Raw genomic sequence first — 20,236 nt, 5'->3', positions numbered from 1 at the left:
AAACTACAGTGGACGAAATTTCTATAAGAACTGGCTTGAATAAAAATGACAAGAATTTTTATAATAATATTGAAGAAATTATTAATTAATAGTATAGAATTTAAGAAAATTATGGTCAGCATTTTAACGTTCCTGTTTTCAAAGCGTTGTTCGAAACTATTTTTTTCACACATATTAATAGAATAAATAAACTTTGCACAGTTCATCATGGTGTTCTTATAGAAATTTTGTTCACTTCCATGCCATGAGACATGATTCCAGTCCGTCATCATTATTTCCTCTGATGTTTGCTCAAATGGCTACGACAATAATTGTTTGCACAGTAACGAATACGTATTGCGCGACATAATAACTATCCCTCACTCCGGTCTTCTCTTTGATCCCAGTCTGTGAGTCGATAATCGAGGCAGCACGGTTCTTTGCTCCAATACGGTTCCCAACCATCTGACGTCTTCCCTTGTTTTTCAGGTATGTTACGGAGAAAAGCCTGGACCCAAGTTTTTGGAATCCCGGTGCTCCCTTCTTTGGCGAGAGTTCCCGACGCGAGCCGCTGCGGCTCGTTCGCGGAAATCGTTATCTGTAGAAGGAGAAACGTTCTTACGTGCCGCGATCACGTCATAGACCATACAAGCGACCGCCCATACACACCGTACACCTGGCGATAACGATATCTTTCTTCTCTCCGTCGAAGGAGATAAGGACACGTCGTCGGCGGCGTTTACGCCATAACTCCTGCGGTGAAATTGTCTGTCCGGCGATTAGGATTTATAGGCCCCGGATAGATCGGTCCGAATGTTCGATGTCACGATGATGCGGGGAAAGTGTACGTTGTTCCGGCGTCAGCCTTGATCCCGTTTACTCGACCGTTTCACACTTCTCTATTTTGATAACCGCTTCGAAATTGAATGGATCGATTCAGTCTTTTTTTCGTTCTGTCCCGCGATTCGTCGAATAGGGTCGATCTCGGGATCGCTAGATGGCACGATTCATGGGTGGACGTGGAAAATCAGAGACTTGGAATGGTCGAGATTAAGCGAACGTTTAAAATTAATCCCGCCAACAGCGTGCTTTGGAACGCAGTCCCTGTGACGTGTGGCCACGCTCAGACTGTTGCACAGGACGCTGTATGGAATATTAATCGAGGCATGAATAACGCTGATCGGACGTAAATACTTAAGTGCATCGATCAGTCTACGTGTCTACATCACGGCAGACATTCTCCATTGATATTACACAAGCGTACGCCTCTGTACGTTGCGAAAATACTAACCCTTCAGGGACGCAATTATACACTGCTCAAAACAATTAGGGAATCGTATAATCGAATGATTAGGTTGCCCAATAATGGAGTCCTCCGCCTCCAATACTGGTAATGATATGCTAACCAGATATTCGATACAAATGAATCGCGAGTAGGACCGCTGCAGTTGGTAATAATTATTCCTTGGGTTGGACTCGTTATTCGCTAGATAATACGCAGGGTAAAATATTTAACCTTAAACAGAATAAGTAAAAATCTCGACGAACACAGCAGTCATAAAATCTTGAAGACATACTATTCCTTGAAAATTAAACATAAACGATGTAGTTTCAGATCCATTATATTGACATAAAAATCCATATAATTTCATCAGTTTTAATGCCATGAAACACGCACACTTTAATCCACAATCGAATTAAATAAATGGGAAAATAGCTTGATCATAAAAAATACAAACTATTATTTACAATTTATTGACCAGTGTAATCGAGGTTTTACTGTATTTGAAAAATTCGGTTCTTCGTAACAGTTATTTTTTATATCTCTTTTTAAAGTTTTCGATCCCTGCTTTGTACCTGTTTGGACTTGAAAAATTGTAACATTTTGAAAGAATTCATCGTATTGTGACCGCTGGTTCCGAACTTGTCATCCGCAGACAAAGAAACCGCTTTGTATCCCAGCGTCTTGGCTCGACTCCGTAGCATTGGCGACTTTCACAACACCCTGTACAATGATCCCATTATGTGAGATCCACCGATCGTGTGTATTCTCGAAACTTTTTTCACGAGCGGGGGATTCGGGCCGATGCCAACAAGATATTTCGACGAGTCGCGACTCACCGTCCAACCGACCCGACGTCCGTCTATATATTTAGACCACGGTTCTTATTTTTTTTATATACGTTGTTTTCATCACCGCCTCGTGACCGAAGATGTTCTCGATGACGAGGACGACGCCGGGTTCGACGTCGCGAGCGTCATATTTCCGCCAAACGCGACAGAAAAATCGCAAACGCTGTTGCATACCGGTTCCACGGACGATCGACGTGACACGTGCACAGCGTCGATATCTTTGCGAAGATAGGCCAGTTACGGTCGAACGAGCCTGACTTTACGAGTTTGTTAACTTTATGACACACGTTTCGTGCCGATCAGGTGTATTCGCGCTTTGTCCGCGTTATTTCCTCGCCTCGTGGAACCAAGCTGTGTCACGTTACAATTCTCGGAATCGAATATCGGTCCCGATCGTTTATGGAAACGGCGCAAACAAACATAGCACTCGGGTAGGATTATTTTCTGTTTCGTTCACCCGGATTCTTTCGGTCCAGTTCTCCTCGGTATCGTATAATTTTTCTTCCGCCGCCAGCAGCTCGACGTCTAATTTCAGCTCACAACCTAACGTATACTGTGGCGGGCCCATACCAGACCTAGCTTATCTTACCGCGAGTCTAGACCCAGCCATATCTGATCCAAGTCCGAATCCATCTTATCGCGAGTCTAATATAGCTATGACCTTGACCTAGGTAGGCCTAACTCAAACCTGGTCTAGCAGCAATACGACTCTAACGCCGGTCTGATTCAAATCCGAGCAACACGAGTGTATATTTAAATCAAAGTCGAGTTATCAACGATGCTAGAAACACTGACCGCCCATCAAGATGTCCTCCGAGATACTGTCGCGTCTACAATCAGATCGTGTACACGTTTCTTGTAAACATAGACTTATCTTATCGAATTTCTTTTAGATCGTCATACGCGTAAAAAGTACAGGCAGAAAAGTTATCAAGACAAGTTAAGTCCTCAAAGGTTTAATCCATATCCATTCGAATCGTTGACTGGTCTGCATCCTTTTCGACATGGATTTTGCAAAGGTTTTTGAATTTTTTAAAGCTAATACTCTGCCATTTCTGCTGTAATGTCTTAAAATAATTCGTTTTTATGTTTTTAATTTTTAGTTCTCAAGTTTTGCGTTAGATGGTTCCGACGATGTTCAATTAAATTTCCATTTTGGGATGGCTATTTCGTTGCAGGAATTTTCTCTTGCATTGACCAATTGTTTGCAAAACGAAAAGCATGTTTTGAATCATTATCTTGTTGAAATGTCCAATAGTATGACATTTTTTCCAAGGCATACGGTGACGTTTGCTCCTCTAAAATATTTGCATATTTATGCTTATCCATAATTTCCTTACACTACCTCTACCATGTTTTACAGAGGAAAATTAGTAACGGACATCGAATCTTTTCTATTTTTCACGATAGATCCATCGAATTCCACTCGATCGATCAATTAAAACTTACTTTCGTCGTTAACAACTATTTTTGCCCAATCAGATGCGGTCCAATGTAAATGACCTCGAGCAAATCGGAGTCGGCCTTCCTGATCTTTTTAGATACTAATGGTTTCTTAACGCCATGTCGTCCATGAAGATTAAATGATGCTAAACGACGACAAACGGTTCGTACACTCGCGTCCAACTTATCATGTTGTACCATTTCCGCATGAATATTAAAGTAGCTTCGAAATATCTCAACCTCGAGAAACTTTGAATATCGATTCCCCATTCGTTAAGACATCAATGATTTTTTCGTTTCAAATTTTTGGTAAACTTTTACCTCGTACCAAAATACATTTAAGAAAGGATGCAATATGATACTTTGACGAAAATCATGTTTCAGACTGTAATTTATATTTGTAAATGAGTCGTCCAAATAGTTTTATCCAGTTGTATACTTCACGAAGTAAGCAATTCGTAAGAGCGTAAGAACAACAAATATCAATAAAAGCGTTCTCGCCCGAATACATTTGTCTGGTACTGTATACAATCATTCACAATGAAAATCATACAGGTTGTGTCATAGGAAGTGCTACCTCGGTACAATAACAAGACAAAGAATTTGAACGAATAGAAATTATTATTCTATAGACTAATACTTAAAATTAAATATTATTTTGGAAATGGTAAATTAAATAATTACTAAACATTCATTGTACGCACTTAGCTATTAACATATTAATAATAGTTACATTTTTCCAAACTTTTTCCAGATTGAATGTTAATGAAATTGCGTGACCAAATCAATAAAAATGCATTATGTAAGTATATAAGGCATTGGATACTTATTTATCGAATAAATAAAACCTTCAGACTTGACCGATTATGGAAATTTTCAAGAATTGTTACACTTTCAAAACGATCAAAATTTTTAAGACTTCTGAGATTTCGAATGATATTCGAAGTAATTTAATTTTTCCGCTATTTTATAGTTTCGAAGCGTTTCAAATCCCACTACCGATTGTAAAACTTTCAAGACGATTAAGACTCCCAAGACAATCAAGACTTTCAAGAGGATCAAAACCAGATCAAGTCGGATTAGAATTAATTCGATTTTTTCCGCCATTTTGTAGACTCGAAGTGTTTCGAATCTCATCATTGGCTGGTTGATTTTCCCTGCGAGTGACTGTATGTGTAATCGGTTTTGTGTAGAACCACAGGTCAAGGATTGTCCCTAAATACCATCAGCCTCAGGTAGACACATCCTGGAGAAGTTTGGGCCACCGGGTACATACCATATGTCGACCGTATGAGAAAACTGGTCGACGGTGAGACGTCTGCAGATTCCGTGGCCTCCTTAAGCAGCTTCTGCTTCCCTTCCCTCGCCCCGATACTCACCTAACCATCCTCGACGAAGTATGTACTCGTTCCCAGAGAGTTGGCGCAGGCTGTCTTAAGCCCCACCAACTCTCGGCAATTATCTCTCTCTTCTCTTCCCGTCTTTTTCTCGGCTTCTTCGCTGAAAAATTGACCAAGAAGTCGAATGATCGTGCCGCAACACTGGCTCGATCGGTTACACTACCCTTACCGAATCTGCGTACGTGAATTTCGCTCAATTTCTGCCGGCCTGATACACCTTGCTTAATTGTTCCAGGAATTGCGGCGGCTCGAAGCCGCGCGGCGCTCTTTCGTGACCAACCTCGTTAATTCTCGAGGGGAACGTTTAATAGGAGGAATCTTCATATTCGTTAACGGCGGAGTTGATATCACGAGAAATCTGACAGAATGTTGCGTAAGAGAAATTTCACTTCCTCGACGAGATGAAAACTAGCATCGCCTCGCTGGTCGGCCTGCAGTGTATCTCATCGAACTTACAACCTCGTCCTTCCCAGTGAACCGATAACCATTCAGAACGGGCAGAAAGAATGCGGGGAAACTCGATTTTGTCAGCGCGCTGGCATATTTTAGATCGTTATCGGGCAACGAGTAGTCCTGAAACGTTTCGGTATCATCGTTATCATAAATTTAAAGCGTGCCCGAGACGCCTAGACGCGTTCTCAACTTCGAAGCCTTTCGTCCAGCAAAGCTGTGGCGTCGTAGCCTAGTGGGGAGATATAGTTATGGAGGGGACACGGCTCTCGAGTCTCGTATTCAGTCCCCGATGCATCGTCGAGGGGAATGCATTGACGCGGCGTGTTTTTCAAGACAAGCCTCTCGGACAGTTTTTTTTTCTCAAGAAACAACAGCCGACCTTTCGAGCATCGGGTACTGAATTGTGCGATCGAAAACGAAACTGTATGTCGCGTAAATGTTTCGTTGACTCGTTGATAACGGCTCGGCGGCTACCATCGATGTGTGCTTGAACGACACTTGAACGCTTCGTTTCTCCAGCAATACGTTCGAACGGTTTCGATCGTCTTCGTGTGACCCGTTGGAATTGGTGTTCAAGGATGCGAGCGAGTCTCTCGTGCATACATCGAGAACACCACACGCAGAGACGTTGGCCGCGCAGTCGGAGATCGACTGGTCGATGCAACAAGTGGTCGTCGGAGGCTGAAAACGAAGCGAATCCGTGTGTTCACGGCACGTCCGCGAATCGCTGCGAACGTTGTTTCGGTTAGAAGTGAATACTTGTGAAACGAAAGTGGCTCGAGGTCGTGGCGTCTTGTACGAATCTTCGAATTCCCTTACCAAACTCGTGTCACGCGCTACGAATACAAAAATTCTGTACCAGCGTTCTTCTCTCAAATCCATAATCGGATGCCGATCGGACGTACTATTGTGAATGTGATGCGCTGGTGTTCGTTACAGAGAATTCTGTAGAATCGCACCCAAGATTTTCGTTCGTAAACTACGAACAAGTAATTCCATTCCATTTCTCAAGAAATATACGACATCGATCGTTCCGATATTTGTCGAATTAGCCTCATCAAGAGGGTGGGTTCGGAAATGAGATTGTTATCGATCGGGATCGCGTTACGCGCGTACCCCGATAAATTGCAAGGACCGAATTCGATCATAATGAAAACCCCAATGACATTTGACTCTATTCGAATCTACGCTTCGAGAATCATGAAATGATGTTACTCGTGCAAGTGTAGGCATCGAGCAACGTTGATTGCAGGACAATAACGACGGATGCACGCGTTCTAAAGAATAATGAATTTTCTATTTCGATTGAGTGCCTAGTCAAGCGGTGACGATCGACCATGATGAAGTTCAAATCGCTGTTTCGCAGAGGACAACAAAACCAACAGCAGTCGCAGCAACAGCCGACGCAGCCGCAGCAGCAACAACAGCAGCAACAAATTCCGCTGCGTCAGGCGCCCAGCGCCTCCTCGCTCGAGGCGAAAAACGAAAATCCTCCGGTGGGGAACTGGGGCTCCCTCGGTAAGGAAGGAGGCAAAGGCAACGCGAAGGGAAACTACAATACCAAGGGACCCGCGAAGGGTTCCAGGATGCAGGAGCTCGAGCGTGAAATCGAAGTGTTACGCAAGGAACGTGCTCGGCTCGAGTCCAATCTGCGTGAGACGTCCTGCGACGCTCAGAATCTTCACGAGTTACGCGCCGAGCTCGCCTCTCTCAAGGTAACGTTCCGATACTGCTATACAGGGTGTCCGATCAGTGACAAATCTAGCCAAACCCAGAACGGAAGAGCTAACAAAAAATTCGAGAATCAGAGAATCAAACTGAATTTTCCAATTTCTTGTTAAGCTCTTGTTTCTGTAATATCTAGTAGCCGTCAATCGTTTAAACAATTACAAACGACTGACAGAGACACTAATTGTAAGACAAGATCTGCTAGGTAAGTTCTACCTATGGGTCTGATTAGTAGACCCGGGATAAAACACAGTAATGCTTCTTGTACAAAAAAAAGAACATTGATATTACCAAATCATAAACTGATTATGGGAGTATAAACATTTCGTTTGAATTCTACCGCGTATTTTGAAGCCCGTGTAATTAAATTGTTCAAGGCAGAAAGAAATAAGGGAGTGATTCTCGAATGTCCACTTGTGTCGTTTGCTTTCGTTCCGTTCGCTCCCCCTACTGATCTTTTCTCCATTTTTTCCTTCTCCTCGTGTGTTGCAGATCCACTCCTCTGTCCTCAATCCTCTTTCTCTGTCATCGCATAACATCATCGACCTTTACAAGGAAAACAAACACGGAGAACAGTGACTTCGAGGGGCGGTTTGTTCGCATTGAAGATGGTTGCAGTAGCACGGGTTGCGATCTACCGATATCACTGTTCAAGGTGAACATGGGTGATCCATTTTGTTCATTTTGTCTCGGTCACCAGTATGTATAGCGAAAAGCGGACGTTGCGTAATTGATGGCAATAATCTTCTTGTTTCGGGTCGTAGTACCCCGAAGGCAATTAAATATCTTTGTTAACCCTTGACTGATATTCTACGTTTCGATTTTCATTTTATTATGTTAAAGACATAAGATACAACATTGTAATTAACAAAAAACACATTGTTGTGTAGTGTTACCTATAAACAAGACCAAGAAAACTGATCAGTTTTGGCGGGATAGGCGACAAAAATATGAACGTTAGGGGTTAATTAAAGGTATTAAGAATTCCGAGGGTTTGTTCTAGGTGTAATAAAATTTCAGGAAATAATAAACACTATTTTTAAATCGACGTAAGAATAAAAATAAATTCGATCTTTTGAAAAAGAAATCTAAATTTTAGGTGATGCTTGTTTTGTTCCGTATAATACGTTAGAGGTTGGTCCCGCGTATTTAAGGGATAGACAGAGGGCGCAAAGCGTGGGGATGTTTACGAAGGAAGAAAGCTTGTGAAGCGAAGCGACTGCGAACGCTATGAAAAAACGTTGTTTTTCTCCGTCCACGGTAAACGACAAGGGGTACCTTGCTTTATAAATTGTTTACGTCTGCACGATGAGTCGTAATTCACGTTTACGAGGCTCGCTTCTCGAAAGTTATAATAACATTCACCATAACGTTCGCGGACCTAACCTCGAACAATGACACTTATTCCCCGCGTTCTTAGCGAAGATCGAAGAAAAAAAGTTTGTCACCTTGAATCGCGAACTTAGATTTCTCGGTATTGTCACAGTATATCGTGCGGCTAGGCATATTGTGTTTCCCCGTACTATTTCGTCTGAGTAATTAGAGTCCGATCAGCCTCCATGTTCTCGTTTACATAAGCGTCTGGCACAATGTTTTGCATATAAATAAAACACCAAGTCAAGAAGTGCAAACGTTCACGATTATGCCTATGTACGATAATACCTTAAAAATGCAACAAGCGTATGTTTGAGAATCACTCTTGCCAGGTTTTTCTTTTGCAAATGGACTTTTCTTGAAACAATTGTGTGTTTGGAAGATTGAGATTAATAGAAATTCTGTGCTCATTTTTTGTAACTATAGGAGCAGCATAGCTTGGAGTTAGACCGTCTCACTGAGGAGAACGAAGCTCTTCGTGCTAGACTTAGGGACGTAGCACATTCTCCATTGTCAGATTCAGAGAAGCAGCAGCTACTTCTGGATGCATCAAGATTACACAATTCTGCACCAGCATCAATAGCAATCCCTCAAGATGAAGGTTCTACGCCTGTCTCTACTGTACCCCAGGACAGTGCTCAGTGCATCACCCCAGATTGGGACAAACATTCTTCCAGTTCTGTATCAGAAGTTTCTGTTGCATGTCTGCAGGATAGAATTTTGCAAATGGAAGAAACGCATTATTCAACAAACGAAGAGCTACAGGCAACAATACAAGAATTAAGCGATCTACAAGTACGGTCATTAATATTTACTGAAAATTGTAATTATTAAATAATGATTTAAAACATTGATCGTTTCTGTTTATAGGCACAGCTTACAGAACTACAGGCTGACAATGAAAGGTTAACAGAAGAGAAAGATGTACTTCTGGAGTCACTGTGTAGGCAAACTGAGAAGCTTGAAGATTCACGTTCCAAGGTCGATACGTTACAAGGTTTGCTGTTAAGAGAGGAACAACCACAGGAATCTTCTAAAGGATACAACACAGAGAGAGAGCAAAAATTAGTAGATCTTTTAAAAGTACGTATTTCTAGCATTACGAGAAAAACGTCGATCCAACTGCAACCAATTTATTTACTGCATTGATTAATTACAGAGTGCGCAAGAGGAACGAGAATCTTTGCTACAGAAACAGGAGGAATTAACGTCCGAGCTGAAAGGTTTGCGAGCGGCAGCCGAGGTCAGCGCTGCAGAAACTGAACGGTTGACGAAATGTGTACACCTGCTTGAATCGACGGTGGACGCGACGAACATTGAACGAAAACAGCTAGATATGGAATTGGCAGAGGCCAGGCAAGAGGGTGCAAATCGAAGCATAGAAATTAGCAGGCTAGCCACGTTACTGGAAAATGCACGGGCCAAAATCGAAGAGCTGGAACAGTCGCGTCAGGTGGAAAGCAAAAGCGAAGCGGATGAATTGTTGGATGCAGCCAGGAGAGAGAAAGACACGCTAGAAACGCAAGCGGCAGCTCTGCAGGAGCAGTTGGCGCGCTCGCATTGCGATCATGATCGTCTTAGGGATCAATACTCGCAGCTTCAAGAAGAATATAAAGTATGTATAGTAAGACTTTATTTAATGTTGTTTCATTATCAATAATTATGTAGTTATTACATAGATGTAATCGTATCCGTGTGTTATGTAAAAGGCGCTTCTTTAAGCACTATGATTCCTGTGATCCGCGGACCCCGAGAGTCCATGGAAAAAAACAACAAAGTGGCGATTGTCTTTTCTTTTTTTTTTTTAATCTATTTGTCGAGGCACGTGTCAATTTGCAACGGTGTTCTAAGCCGCGTAATTATATATCTAATTATCTCCTAACGAGCATTGTCAAGTTAAAATTTTAAAAGGTATCTTTACATAGTTGAAGTCGTAATAGTGTTACATTTGGTAATGTCTACTATCAGAATATTTGTTTACGTAAGATTAAAATGGTTCCACTTCGTTTACTGAATTTTAAGAACTTGCTTTTTGTGGTAATCGTGGTCTGTACTATTCTATGCAAATCCGTCGCGTTGATAAGAGGAAAGGGTGTTAATTTATTATTTTTTTCAGGTAGCACGCAATAATGCAAAATCGGCTATCGACGATTTGGAGTACAGATTAAATCAGTTGAAAGACGAACGATTATCGGTGAGCACAGAGCTTCAACTCGTACGGGACTCCTTGACGGAATTGCAGACGCAGTGTCAGAGGCATTTGGAAGACAAGAGGGAACTGAAAGCTGCGTTAAACGAAGCGCAACGAAGAGAACGCGACGCTCAGGCGCGCCAGTATGAGTTGGAACGCGCTTTGGCAGAGGAACAAAAACTGAGACAAGAGGAGGTCGCTGAATGGGAACAATTTCAAACAGACTTACTAATGACCGTGCGAGTCGCGAATGACTTTAAAACGGAAGCCCAGAGCGAGCTGGAGCGCGTCGTTATGGAAAACAAGACGCAGCGCGATAAGCTCAGAGCGCTAGAAGCGCAGCTTGATAAGCTCAATAAGGGTAAGTAAAATACATCGTTAAGATTTCGTGTTTTGTATAAATTTTGCCGTTAACGCACAAGAAAGACAATCGTTAGAATATTAATCTGTATCTGTAGACACGTGCTACCAGGGAAGCGTTTCAGTATATTAGTAAAGCGATTCCAGTTTATAATTAGATACTTTTTTTAACAAATCACAGAGGACCAGGAGCATTATTAATACAATACATGTTATCTGTTTTTTCAATTTCATTCGGATGTCAGGCAGCACTCCAGTCCCCCAATGTAAGACATTCGGTAACACGATTGGATTTAGTCGCAAACCTGCGAGCAATATATTGAAACGCGGCCGTACTATCATAAAGAGGCGGCACGAATCCAAGAAAGGCGCATCACGGACTAATATGGTGAAAACAATGACCGAACCGGATCCGTTTAAAACAGAGAATGTAAAGTGTCTACCCTTGAATGATGACGGTGATTCAATCATATCGGAAGAGCTAAATTTAACGCTTCCGCGTGAAGACACGGAATCAGGTGATGATAATAATGAGTTGTGTTCCAAGGAACCTATTAAATTAGATGAGAAGCTGATTTCTGGCGAAGAAGTCGAGTTTTGCCCTACTTTTGGTTCGGACGCGTTAGATTTAGACAAGGCAATCGATGTGTCCACGTTGAACGTTGACATGTTTGAATTAAATGATGTTGCTTCTGCAAATCCACGCATACTGCAAAAGCAATTATCGATAGAATCGGATCATATAGACGAGAAATCATTAAATAAAGAGATCTGTAATCATAAAATCATAGATTCAAATGAAATGCTTGAGTTAACGGAAAATTATCGAAAATTGTACATCCCAAATGTTTCCGCTTCCGAGGAAAGTCTAGTTGCAAAATTGTCTTTGTTAAAAGACATAAAAGGTATTCAAAGCATTGGAGAGGATTCAGTTGGTATAAATATCTCAAACAGTCGATTTTACGTTCCTAAAAATTATTTATTCCCCGGCGTAGAAAATTCGATGAATGATCTAAAGTTTGAAGTGGATCCGGGAATGAGAAAAGTGTTGCAAGAATGTGCCCAAGCGAATAGTAATGCAGAATGTTCACCAAGTATCACGCAAGAATCTCAGAATGAACCAAAATCGGAAGGGGATAAAGAGAACTTGTCCAACGAATTAAATGTAACTTCAAAATTAGGGAATGAGCATAACAACGATTATTTTCTCACAAAAAAACGTAGATTATTTTTGAAGAAGAATGAATCCAGATCGGGTAGTGAAATCGTCAACTCCCTTTTAGACAATACCATTCATAACCGAAATGTTTACAGTTCCACTTTAAGAAATAAAAGCTTTTCTACTTCTTTGGATAATATTAACTTTAATATAACCACTCATTCTATCGATATTCACGATAAATCAAAAAGCAAAGAGCCATTGACCGATGATTGTGATAATAATGAAGGAAGTGCCATAGAATATAGAGATAAAAATGACCCTGTATTTTCAAGACCACAGAGCGTTCCAACCGAGTCTTGTTTATACAAACAATCGGAAGATTTAAATGTAAAAAAGACAAACACAGAAAATACTAGAAAAGAAATGAACGAAAGGAGTGCAGCTACATACACGGAGAAACATAGTACGTATCCAATTCTATCTTCTTTGGAAAATTTGCCTGAATCTACAATCGATACTTCATTGGCGTCGATGGCTTCACGATTTACGTCAAAAGAGCCTGTAAATTCGAGCTCGAAGAAAAGTATTCGATCATCGGACTCATTAAACTCGTTTGTTTTAACGCAAAGAACGTCTAATGGACCTTCGAAATTCGATAACAAATTGCAGGGGTCAAACAGGAATTTGACCCTTTGCGAAGCGAATCGTCTGAAGCGTATGAAATTCTTGAACATGAATTTATCTCAGTCTGAAATAAATACAGATGAACTGCCCGCGATAAATGGTTCCGTTGTCACAGACCAAAAGAGGCCGCCGAAGAATGAAATTAGAATCGTGAACTCAGATTCTAAGATCGATCAGAACGTTAGCGACTCCATGTTCGTATGCAAGGATAAAGCACTGATAGGGAGGACATCGTCTTTAAGAGAGAAATTTGAAACGATCGTAGAAGACGTGGAACTAAGACCAGGCCGACAAATAGGTACAATACGCGACCGTAAGTCGCCAGTAGTGTGGAAACGTGATTGCTTGTATTGCAGAGTTCAACCCCCCATTGTCTGTCCTGGTTTCTTACTCTAGCGAAAACACACAGAAAAACTCGTACACCCTTCTCGTTGCCTAGTCTCAACCATTCTTCTAGGCCCTACTTTTTTACCTCTCACGTTGTTTCAATTAATCAGTACTGGCTTACACCACGTTTTATAGTGTTGTTTTTCATCCTGAAATTTGTTTTATGTTTTGTCCCTTGTTGAACTGTACATTCGTACAAAAGTAAATGTAAATAGAAACGGGCGACTCTACGTTAAGAATTGAGAACGCGTAATTAACTATAAGTTTTTCTAGAGATTTCTTTTTATTGTTATATTTGTGCTTTCTGTTATATGTACACATAGTGCTTATTGCTTTTTTTTTTCTTTTTTGTTTGTTTTACGTGGGATAAAACACAGACGGTGTGAATTAACTTTTGTTGATTTTTGCAGCGAATCAGAAGGTGATACAGCAACCGCCGCAAAGGCCTGCGAGCACTCCGACTGATACTCAGCAGTGTGTGTTAACCAGTGTACAACAAGAAATTGCCGCACGCCGTAAAGCTAATATTTCTCGTCAAGATTCGAGACTCTCCGTAAAATGTCTGATAGAGAGCATAGAAAATGCCACTAAACAAGCAAAAGCGGGTGCATATAAATTCTACCTTGTACCTATGTGTCTCGCGATCTCCCGACGGCGATTAAATATTTTATTATCTTGTGAACAGGACCCGGAAGTCGTAGCAGTTCCACGTCCTCCCTTAATTCCATTGGAACGAACGACATAATGACATTAAAGGCTCCGCTCAGGGATCAACAGCAGATCAATAACTTGATCTGCACGGCGAATTCGACAAATAACAATAAAACTCAAGCTGCGATAGCCAGAAAGCCGTTGTCAGGTAACTTTTATTTCAACTAAAAAGCTTGCTGCGCCTAAAGCTATCGCCAATCAATACCCTTGTTATATAAATACGGATGGGTTTATCATTGGACTAACTCACGCACTGCTTATCTACTGTTTTACAATCGTATTTAATGCAAACGTTACTTGCGAACTTCTCTGACGCACGCACGCACGCACGCCTGTACGCTTGACAAATTCAATACAGTGAATCGAAAACATTACACTTAGCCACGTTCTTCCAATGATTAACGCAGAAACAAAGTCAACACCTGTGGTGTTGAGCCCAGGTGAGCTGCTGGACTCGGCCGCTCTGAATGCCAAGGCGATCGACTTTGTACGTCGCAACAGCGTGACAGACTTGTCAGAACGCAAAGATCCTCTTTGCGGTCTGATCAAGAACGGGGGCTCGAAACGAAACGCTTTGCTCAAATGGTGTCAGAACAAAACGTTAGGCTACCGGAATATCGACATAACGAATTTCAGTAGCTCCTGGAATGACGGTTTGGCGCTTTGCGCCATCCTTCATTCCTACCTACCACACAAGGTACCCTACGACACGTTAACGCCGGTGGAGAAGCGAAGAAATTTTTCTATTGCTTTCTCCGCCGCTGAGAGCGTTGGAATACCTACCACACTGGTAAGTTTAGTCTTTACGGGAATCTGTTTTTTTGAAGAAAATGTTAAACAGATAATTCGTTTCATTCGCAGAACATAGGTGAAATGTGTCAATTAGAACGACCTGATTGGCAACAAGTCATGACATACGTGACCAGTATTTACAAACATTTTGAAACGTAATTTTGGTTCAGTGTCCTCGTATCATCGAGGGAGGCTCTCCCCACTGAATGCCCTTAAAACTTTTCGCGAGAGTGAATAAGAACAAGATCATCTAGTCAACCAAATTCTATAAGACAAAATTTCGCAAGGACTATTTCGTGGATTTCCAAGGATCGCTGGATCAGCTTTGCCTGCACCTAACCGCTTGTACATGATCGCGAGTGTTTCGAAGTACCCAGAATTCGATGGAAGACTAAACACCAAATGGAATTGCTTTTCACTATGAGACTGAATGTTTATATACACATGCATATATAGGAAGAACGCGGGGATAAAGAACTGCAGGCAAGTGGCTAATAGATACCGCTGCCTTCTCTATTAACACGGAAAAAAGTAAACGCGAATATATATATGTATACGTGAATTACGAAGTCCTTTGTGTGTGAATATGTATGCTTCAGTGCCTCCTTGGCAAAGCCAACGTATTATTACTGTACAAGAGAGATTTTTTACATCGTGGTCTTGCATCTTTGTAACAAATCAAGTGTCGAATATTTCCGTTCCTCGTACTGAGTATTTTTGTACTTGTATTATTTTTCGAGAAACTTTTGTAAAGTTTACGAATAATGTACAGAACGAAGCGCCTTAATTTAAAATACCTAATTTATTGTATTAGTCATGATTAGTACACTACGAAGCCGAGCAGCAAATTATATTAGAGAACGTCGTTTAAGTTCTGCATTTTGAGATAGTGAGGAACGAACGAATAAGGATTAAGTTCTCTGTGATATAGCGAAATAGCCCCAAAACAGAGATGAAAACGTTGTCGTTATTGCTCTTATTATTATTACGATTATTATTAGAATTATTACTACTATTATTATCATCCTCATCGTCATTGTTGTACCATTGTAGACAATACGCTGTCTGACATAAAACAATAAACTTGCCTAATACTATTTAAAATTCTCTGTTCTAAAAGGCATCCTTGCATGTTAGAAGATGGGATTTCAATTTATACTATAATATAATATTTCCATTTTAGTAAGAAATAATTTTAATAGTCTTAAAAGTATTTACAGTTCGCATGTAATATTTACAATTATCAGTTTTGCAGTAAAAATTAATTCTCAATATTTTTATAACTGTGCTCTTGTACAGTGTTAGTCCTATTTAGAATTATCTAGTTCATTTATTCCTTTATCACTACGATTCACTAACATCCATCTTATCCTGATCTTTTTCTCCAGAATAATATTCGTTAGCAGGTTCGACTATTTTATCAGTATCTTGTACGTTTTGTCTAGAGTCGGGATCCGGTTCTGGTCGTCTCTCTTCTTCGGGTGGCAAAGCGTCGCATGGGACGTCTTGCATTTGAACGCTCGGAGAATGTTGTATCATTTTCAAATTATCATATACATGTCTCGTAATGGCTTCTAAATATTGTTTGCTATTCGCATTATCCTGTCTGGTTACAACATCAGGATGTAACGTAAAATCTGATGCAAAGTACTCTAAATATTCGGTGTACGGCAGTTCGTTGCTGATTTGTTCGTCAACAAGTAGAGACGTTTCGTAAGTCCAGCAACGTGCAACGTTACGTAATGTGTATCCACCACCTCCTACAGTGAGCAGTGGTACATTTAAGTCTCTTACAAACTTCACACACTCGCCGTGTCCTTTTGTACTTAAACTAAAGCAACCGAGACGATCGTTTGCAAGCGAATCAGCTCCGCATTGTAAAACTATAGCTGTCGGCTGAAAAAATTCCATTACGTGCGATATAACAGGTTTGAATACCTGAACATAAGATCCATCGTCAATACCCTCTTTTAATGGTACATTAACCGAATAATATCTTCCACTTTCTGCTCCTATTTCATACATGTCTCCTGTACCAGGAAAAAAGTAATTCCCATATTTATGGAAAGATACGGTCATTACTCTATCAGTCAAGTAAAATGCTTCTTGAACTCCATCTCCATGATGAACATCTATATCTATGTAAAGAACTCTGGCATGGTATTTTAGCAGTTCTAAAATCGCAATGACAATATCGTTGATATAACAGAAACCAGAAGCCTCAAATTTCTTTGCATGATGTAGTCCTCCACTCCAATTGATGGCAATGTCACAGCAATTATTGTTCAGCTTCGTAGCTCCTTCCAAGGAAGCTCCAGTATACATAGAGCAAAAGTCAAAAAGACCTTCGAAAACAGGACAATCGTCCCCTACGTTAAAGTGACTGAGGTACTTTGTATATCCCTGTAGATTCTGCGGTGTCACTCTTTGTAGAAATTCTACATATTCGTCCGAATGGAAACGACACATGTCATGAGTGCTAGCTCTGTAAGGACGATAAATTTGCATCTTCTTGTGCAAATTGTAATTAAGCACCAGACTATGAATCACAGCAAGTCTGTGTGGCTTCATTGGGTGCCCAGGTCCATAATGAAAGTTCCCAACGTCGGGGTTGTAAAAGTATGATACTTTTTTATTGTAACTCATTTTGAGGTTAGAATATATGTTTCAAGGTGTAGAAATGTAAACATATAATATAAAAAAATGCCTTTTTTCGTCGATACATCTACAGAGCCATCGTATAGAACAAAGCATTTAGAAATCGGATTTTCTTTCTTGATTTTGTTATAAAATTAATTTCTGTTTTCTAGGCGTCAGAGTTTAACCAACATCACTCATGTGCTTCTTTTAAGTGAACGGTTCGATATCATGAAATATAACGAATTAATTTTACGTTCAATTCCCATTGAACGACACGTCGTAAACAAATAACAAAGTAATATTTCAAAATAATCGCAACAGTACAATTAGCATTCTTCGAACTTTTGCTTTGACAGTTTTTTACCGCCATCTGGAGAGATGCTTTTGACATTCTCAATGTTTAAAGAAATTTCAAAACCACTTGCTCTACAATCAATTTGTGTTTTTTTCAGAATTACATCGAATGAAAACTTTCTTAGAGTAAATATTGCAAAACTCGTTAACGGTTCTTCAAGTTGATAATGTTTTAAGAACACATTTATTTCAAACTTTGCCCAATTCTAGTTCTATTTTATTTTTTGAGATTTTTTTGTAACATTTGAAATTATATTGTATTTCTGTTCTTTATACAAAATAGTGTTTCAAACAATTTAAACTCATGTTATTCAAGTTGTTAAATTAAATTCTTTTAAGTCAGAGTTTTAGATAACGATTTTTCTGCCTTATAAAAATCGATACTACTGCGTCGAAAAATCAAATTGGAAAAGAACATTAGTCAAATATAATTGTTGTTAAGCAGACAGTGTTTTCGTAAGACGTATGCAATGATGTATTTGGTACAAGAGACATTTAATACACAGAACAATTTACATTTTATTCATGATGTTTTTAAATGGAAGCTGCGCCAAATTAATCGGATACGCCGCGGCCATTCTTGTTTGGACGCTGGCGGTTAGCAACGACGCTCTTCCAACGTACATCAAGGGATGAAGAGAATTTCTCGGATTTTTCGTTACTTACAGTACTTTAATTAGTGTCAAAGGAATCAAAGATTGCGACTGGTTTGTGTATCGAAGAAGAAACAAAATATTAAGAAGCATGCGACCGGATTCGCGTAGCGTTTCGTTTACGTTTCACCGGGACGTTCTGAGTGTCAAAAATTCACCGGAGATATCGAAAGATTCGAAAAATTTAAGACAACGCCTTCAGGATCGTTTTGAAAAAGAGAAGTCCAATGATTCGAGCAAAGAGAAAACGTTAAAGGACAAACAAACAGGCGATCGAAGCTGGAATAATATATCGCTTGGAAATATGTCAGCAGATTCTAGACGTGCTCTGCGGAGCGGAGCCGAGAAATTGTCCAAAACGATATCTTCCGTCCGCACAACATTTGGAACCATCTCGCAGGTCAGACGGAAAAACTTTCTAAATAACAAAATGTCAGATGACGATACGAAATTTTCGATTTTGTGTTAATATTCTTTTTTTTATCTGTGACTTAGAAATTCAGAAGTTCAACACGCAGGCGGCAGAGACTGGAAGAGCAGCAATCGCCAAATAGTATGTGCAAGATGCAAACTCCTCAAACACGCTCGCGTCAGCTTCTGGGACGTACGCCGACAAAGCTTTACAGTCCTTTCGGCATCGAATCACCCAGGCATGCATGGGATAAAGAGAATAAAGAAACTCCGTTACATGCGCCTACAGGAATTAACACACGTTATATTCAGTGCAGGCAATTCCGTTTTACAAGGAAAGGATTCTCCATGTTGAGATAAAAGCTTCCTATTTCTTTTTTAAGATATACAGAATGATCTCTTTACTTCCTAGCAACGCATTCGAGATTGCGTGCCTTGTGCAACTTATAATTGTCTTATTTATTCGAATTCTTATTAAGGTAGCGATTCGCACTGATATGATTATATCATAACGTATTATCTACAATATCAAGCAGTTTTGCATGTACATGTAATGTATAATGTATTTATACAATTTTATACGTATTTATATCAGTAATTATTATTGATGCAATATCAAATAAAGAAGCAGGACAAGGAAGTTAGTCGACAAAACTTTACAGGCATTTGATTTAAAAATATGTCTATTAATAGCAATTCTTTTCAAAGTTGATTTTAATCATAGACTTAAGGTCAGAATTATTTTTATATTAATCATTTTTTCTATTGTGTCATACAGGAATATCAAAAAACAAAAGAAAAGATATCAAAACTGAAATTAATACTGGTATTTTTCAGGTTTTTATTGATCTTGGAGTACAGGGTTGCATTGAATTTGTTCATTCTCTACTTTCGTGGTAATTTAATATAATTTGATATAGTTATGACAAGTAAGTCTGTTCTTCCATTAGACGTTACAAGAATGCTAAGGAAATTTCTAAAACATCTTTGTGCTTGGATTTTTACAAAATTTTATAACTTTAGTATACAATTAGAAATCATATGTGTAATTTTTATTCATAAGTTCAAAAACTCTTATCAATATCTTTATCACGGGATTTGTAGGATTACTTTTCCCCTTTAAATTACACATTGTCTTCTTTAAGATATGATTGTTGATATTTTTAACAATATTTTAATAATTAGAGTCAATAAAAAATGTATAAATATATAAATTACAATAAAAATAATACTTTCTACCAAACTGATCTAAATGTATACTGGATGTTTCAAAAATATATATAAATATCTAAAGAACCAAATTAACACACTAAAAGGAGTGAAAAAACGTCATAACGAAAATGTTAGAAATAATATCACCAATTGTACGATTATGTTATAT

General features: G+C 39.6%; 3 protein-coding genes across 6 annotated transcripts in view; 2 read left to right on the top strand and 1 right to left on the bottom strand.

The window, feature by feature from the left end:
• Nucleotides 1-15,859, top strand: part of LOC122403135 (cytospin-A-like) — a 36,170-nt gene extending 20,311 nt beyond the window's left edge. For 2 of the 4 annotated variants that reach the window (XM_043406498.1, XM_043406503.1), the window contains 10 exons: nt 6,775-7,123; nt 8,937-9,305; nt 9,381-9,593; nt 9,670-10,125; nt 10,627-11,062; nt 11,307-13,220; nt 13,705-13,899; nt 13,980-14,153; nt 14,413-14,795; nt 14,867-15,859. In XM_043406498.1, coding sequence (XP_043262433.1) covers nt 6,775-7,123; nt 8,937-9,305; nt 9,381-9,593; nt 9,670-10,125; nt 10,627-11,062; nt 11,307-13,220; nt 13,705-13,899; nt 13,980-14,153; nt 14,413-14,795; nt 14,867-14,956 — 4,579 coding nt within the window. In that variant the 3' untranslated portion in view covers nt 14,957-15,859. Of the gene's footprint in view, nt 1-6,754; nt 7,124-8,936; nt 9,306-9,380; nt 9,594-9,669; nt 10,126-10,626; nt 11,063-11,306; nt 13,221-13,704; nt 13,900-13,979; nt 14,154-14,412; nt 14,796-14,866 lie in introns of all 4 variants that reach the window. The other 2 variants (XM_043406507.1, XM_043406489.1) reach the window with 2 other exon arrangements.
• A 164-nt stretch (nt 15,860-16,023) lies between these two features.
• On the bottom strand, nt 16,024-17,785 carry LOC122403157 (histone deacetylase 3). Its single transcript, XM_043406514.1, has one exon. It carries the CDS (start codon nt 17,441-17,443, stop codon nt 16,142-16,144), a length of 1,302 nt encoding a protein of 433 aa, XP_043262449.1. The 5' UTR covers nt 17,444-17,785; the 3' UTR covers nt 16,024-16,141.
• Nucleotides 17,786-18,367: 582 nt separating this feature from the next.
• Nucleotides 18,368-19,483, top strand: LOC122403186. The gene is made up of 2 exons (XM_043406550.1): nt 18,368-18,844; nt 18,940-19,483. The coding sequence occupies exons 1-2, from the start codon at nt 18,536-18,538 to the stop codon at nt 19,213-19,215; spliced, it is 585 nt and encodes a 194-aa protein (XP_043262485.1). The 5' UTR covers nt 18,368-18,535; the 3' UTR covers nt 19,216-19,483.
• The last annotated feature ends 753 nt before the right edge of the window (nt 19,484-20,236 follow it).

The sequence above is a fragment of the Colletes gigas genome, unplaced genomic scaffold (genome assembly GCF_013123115.1).
Source record: "Colletes gigas isolate AHSC1104 unplaced genomic scaffold, ASM1312311v1 Colletes_gigas_Sc00002, whole genome shotgun sequence".
NCBI lineage: Eukaryota > Metazoa > Arthropoda > Insecta > Hymenoptera > Colletidae > Colletes > Colletes gigas.
Note: the sequence above shows the minus strand (reverse complement) of the source record. Positions and strands in the feature narration are given on the sequence as shown.

Bases quoted from the DNA above. Each gene is read 5' to 3' on its own strand.
- LOC122403157 (XM_043406514.1), bottom strand. From the start codon at position 17,443: ATGAGTTACAATAAAAAAGTATCATACTTTTACAACCCCGACGTTGGG.
- LOC122403186 (XM_043406550.1), top strand. From the start codon at position 18,536: ATGCGACCGGATTCGCGTAGCGTTTCGTTTACGTTTCACCGGGACGTT. The intron at 18,845-18,939 runs GTCAGACGGAAA...TCTGTGACTTAG, and splicing joins CATTTGGAACCATCTCGCAG to AAATTCAGAAGTTCAACACG.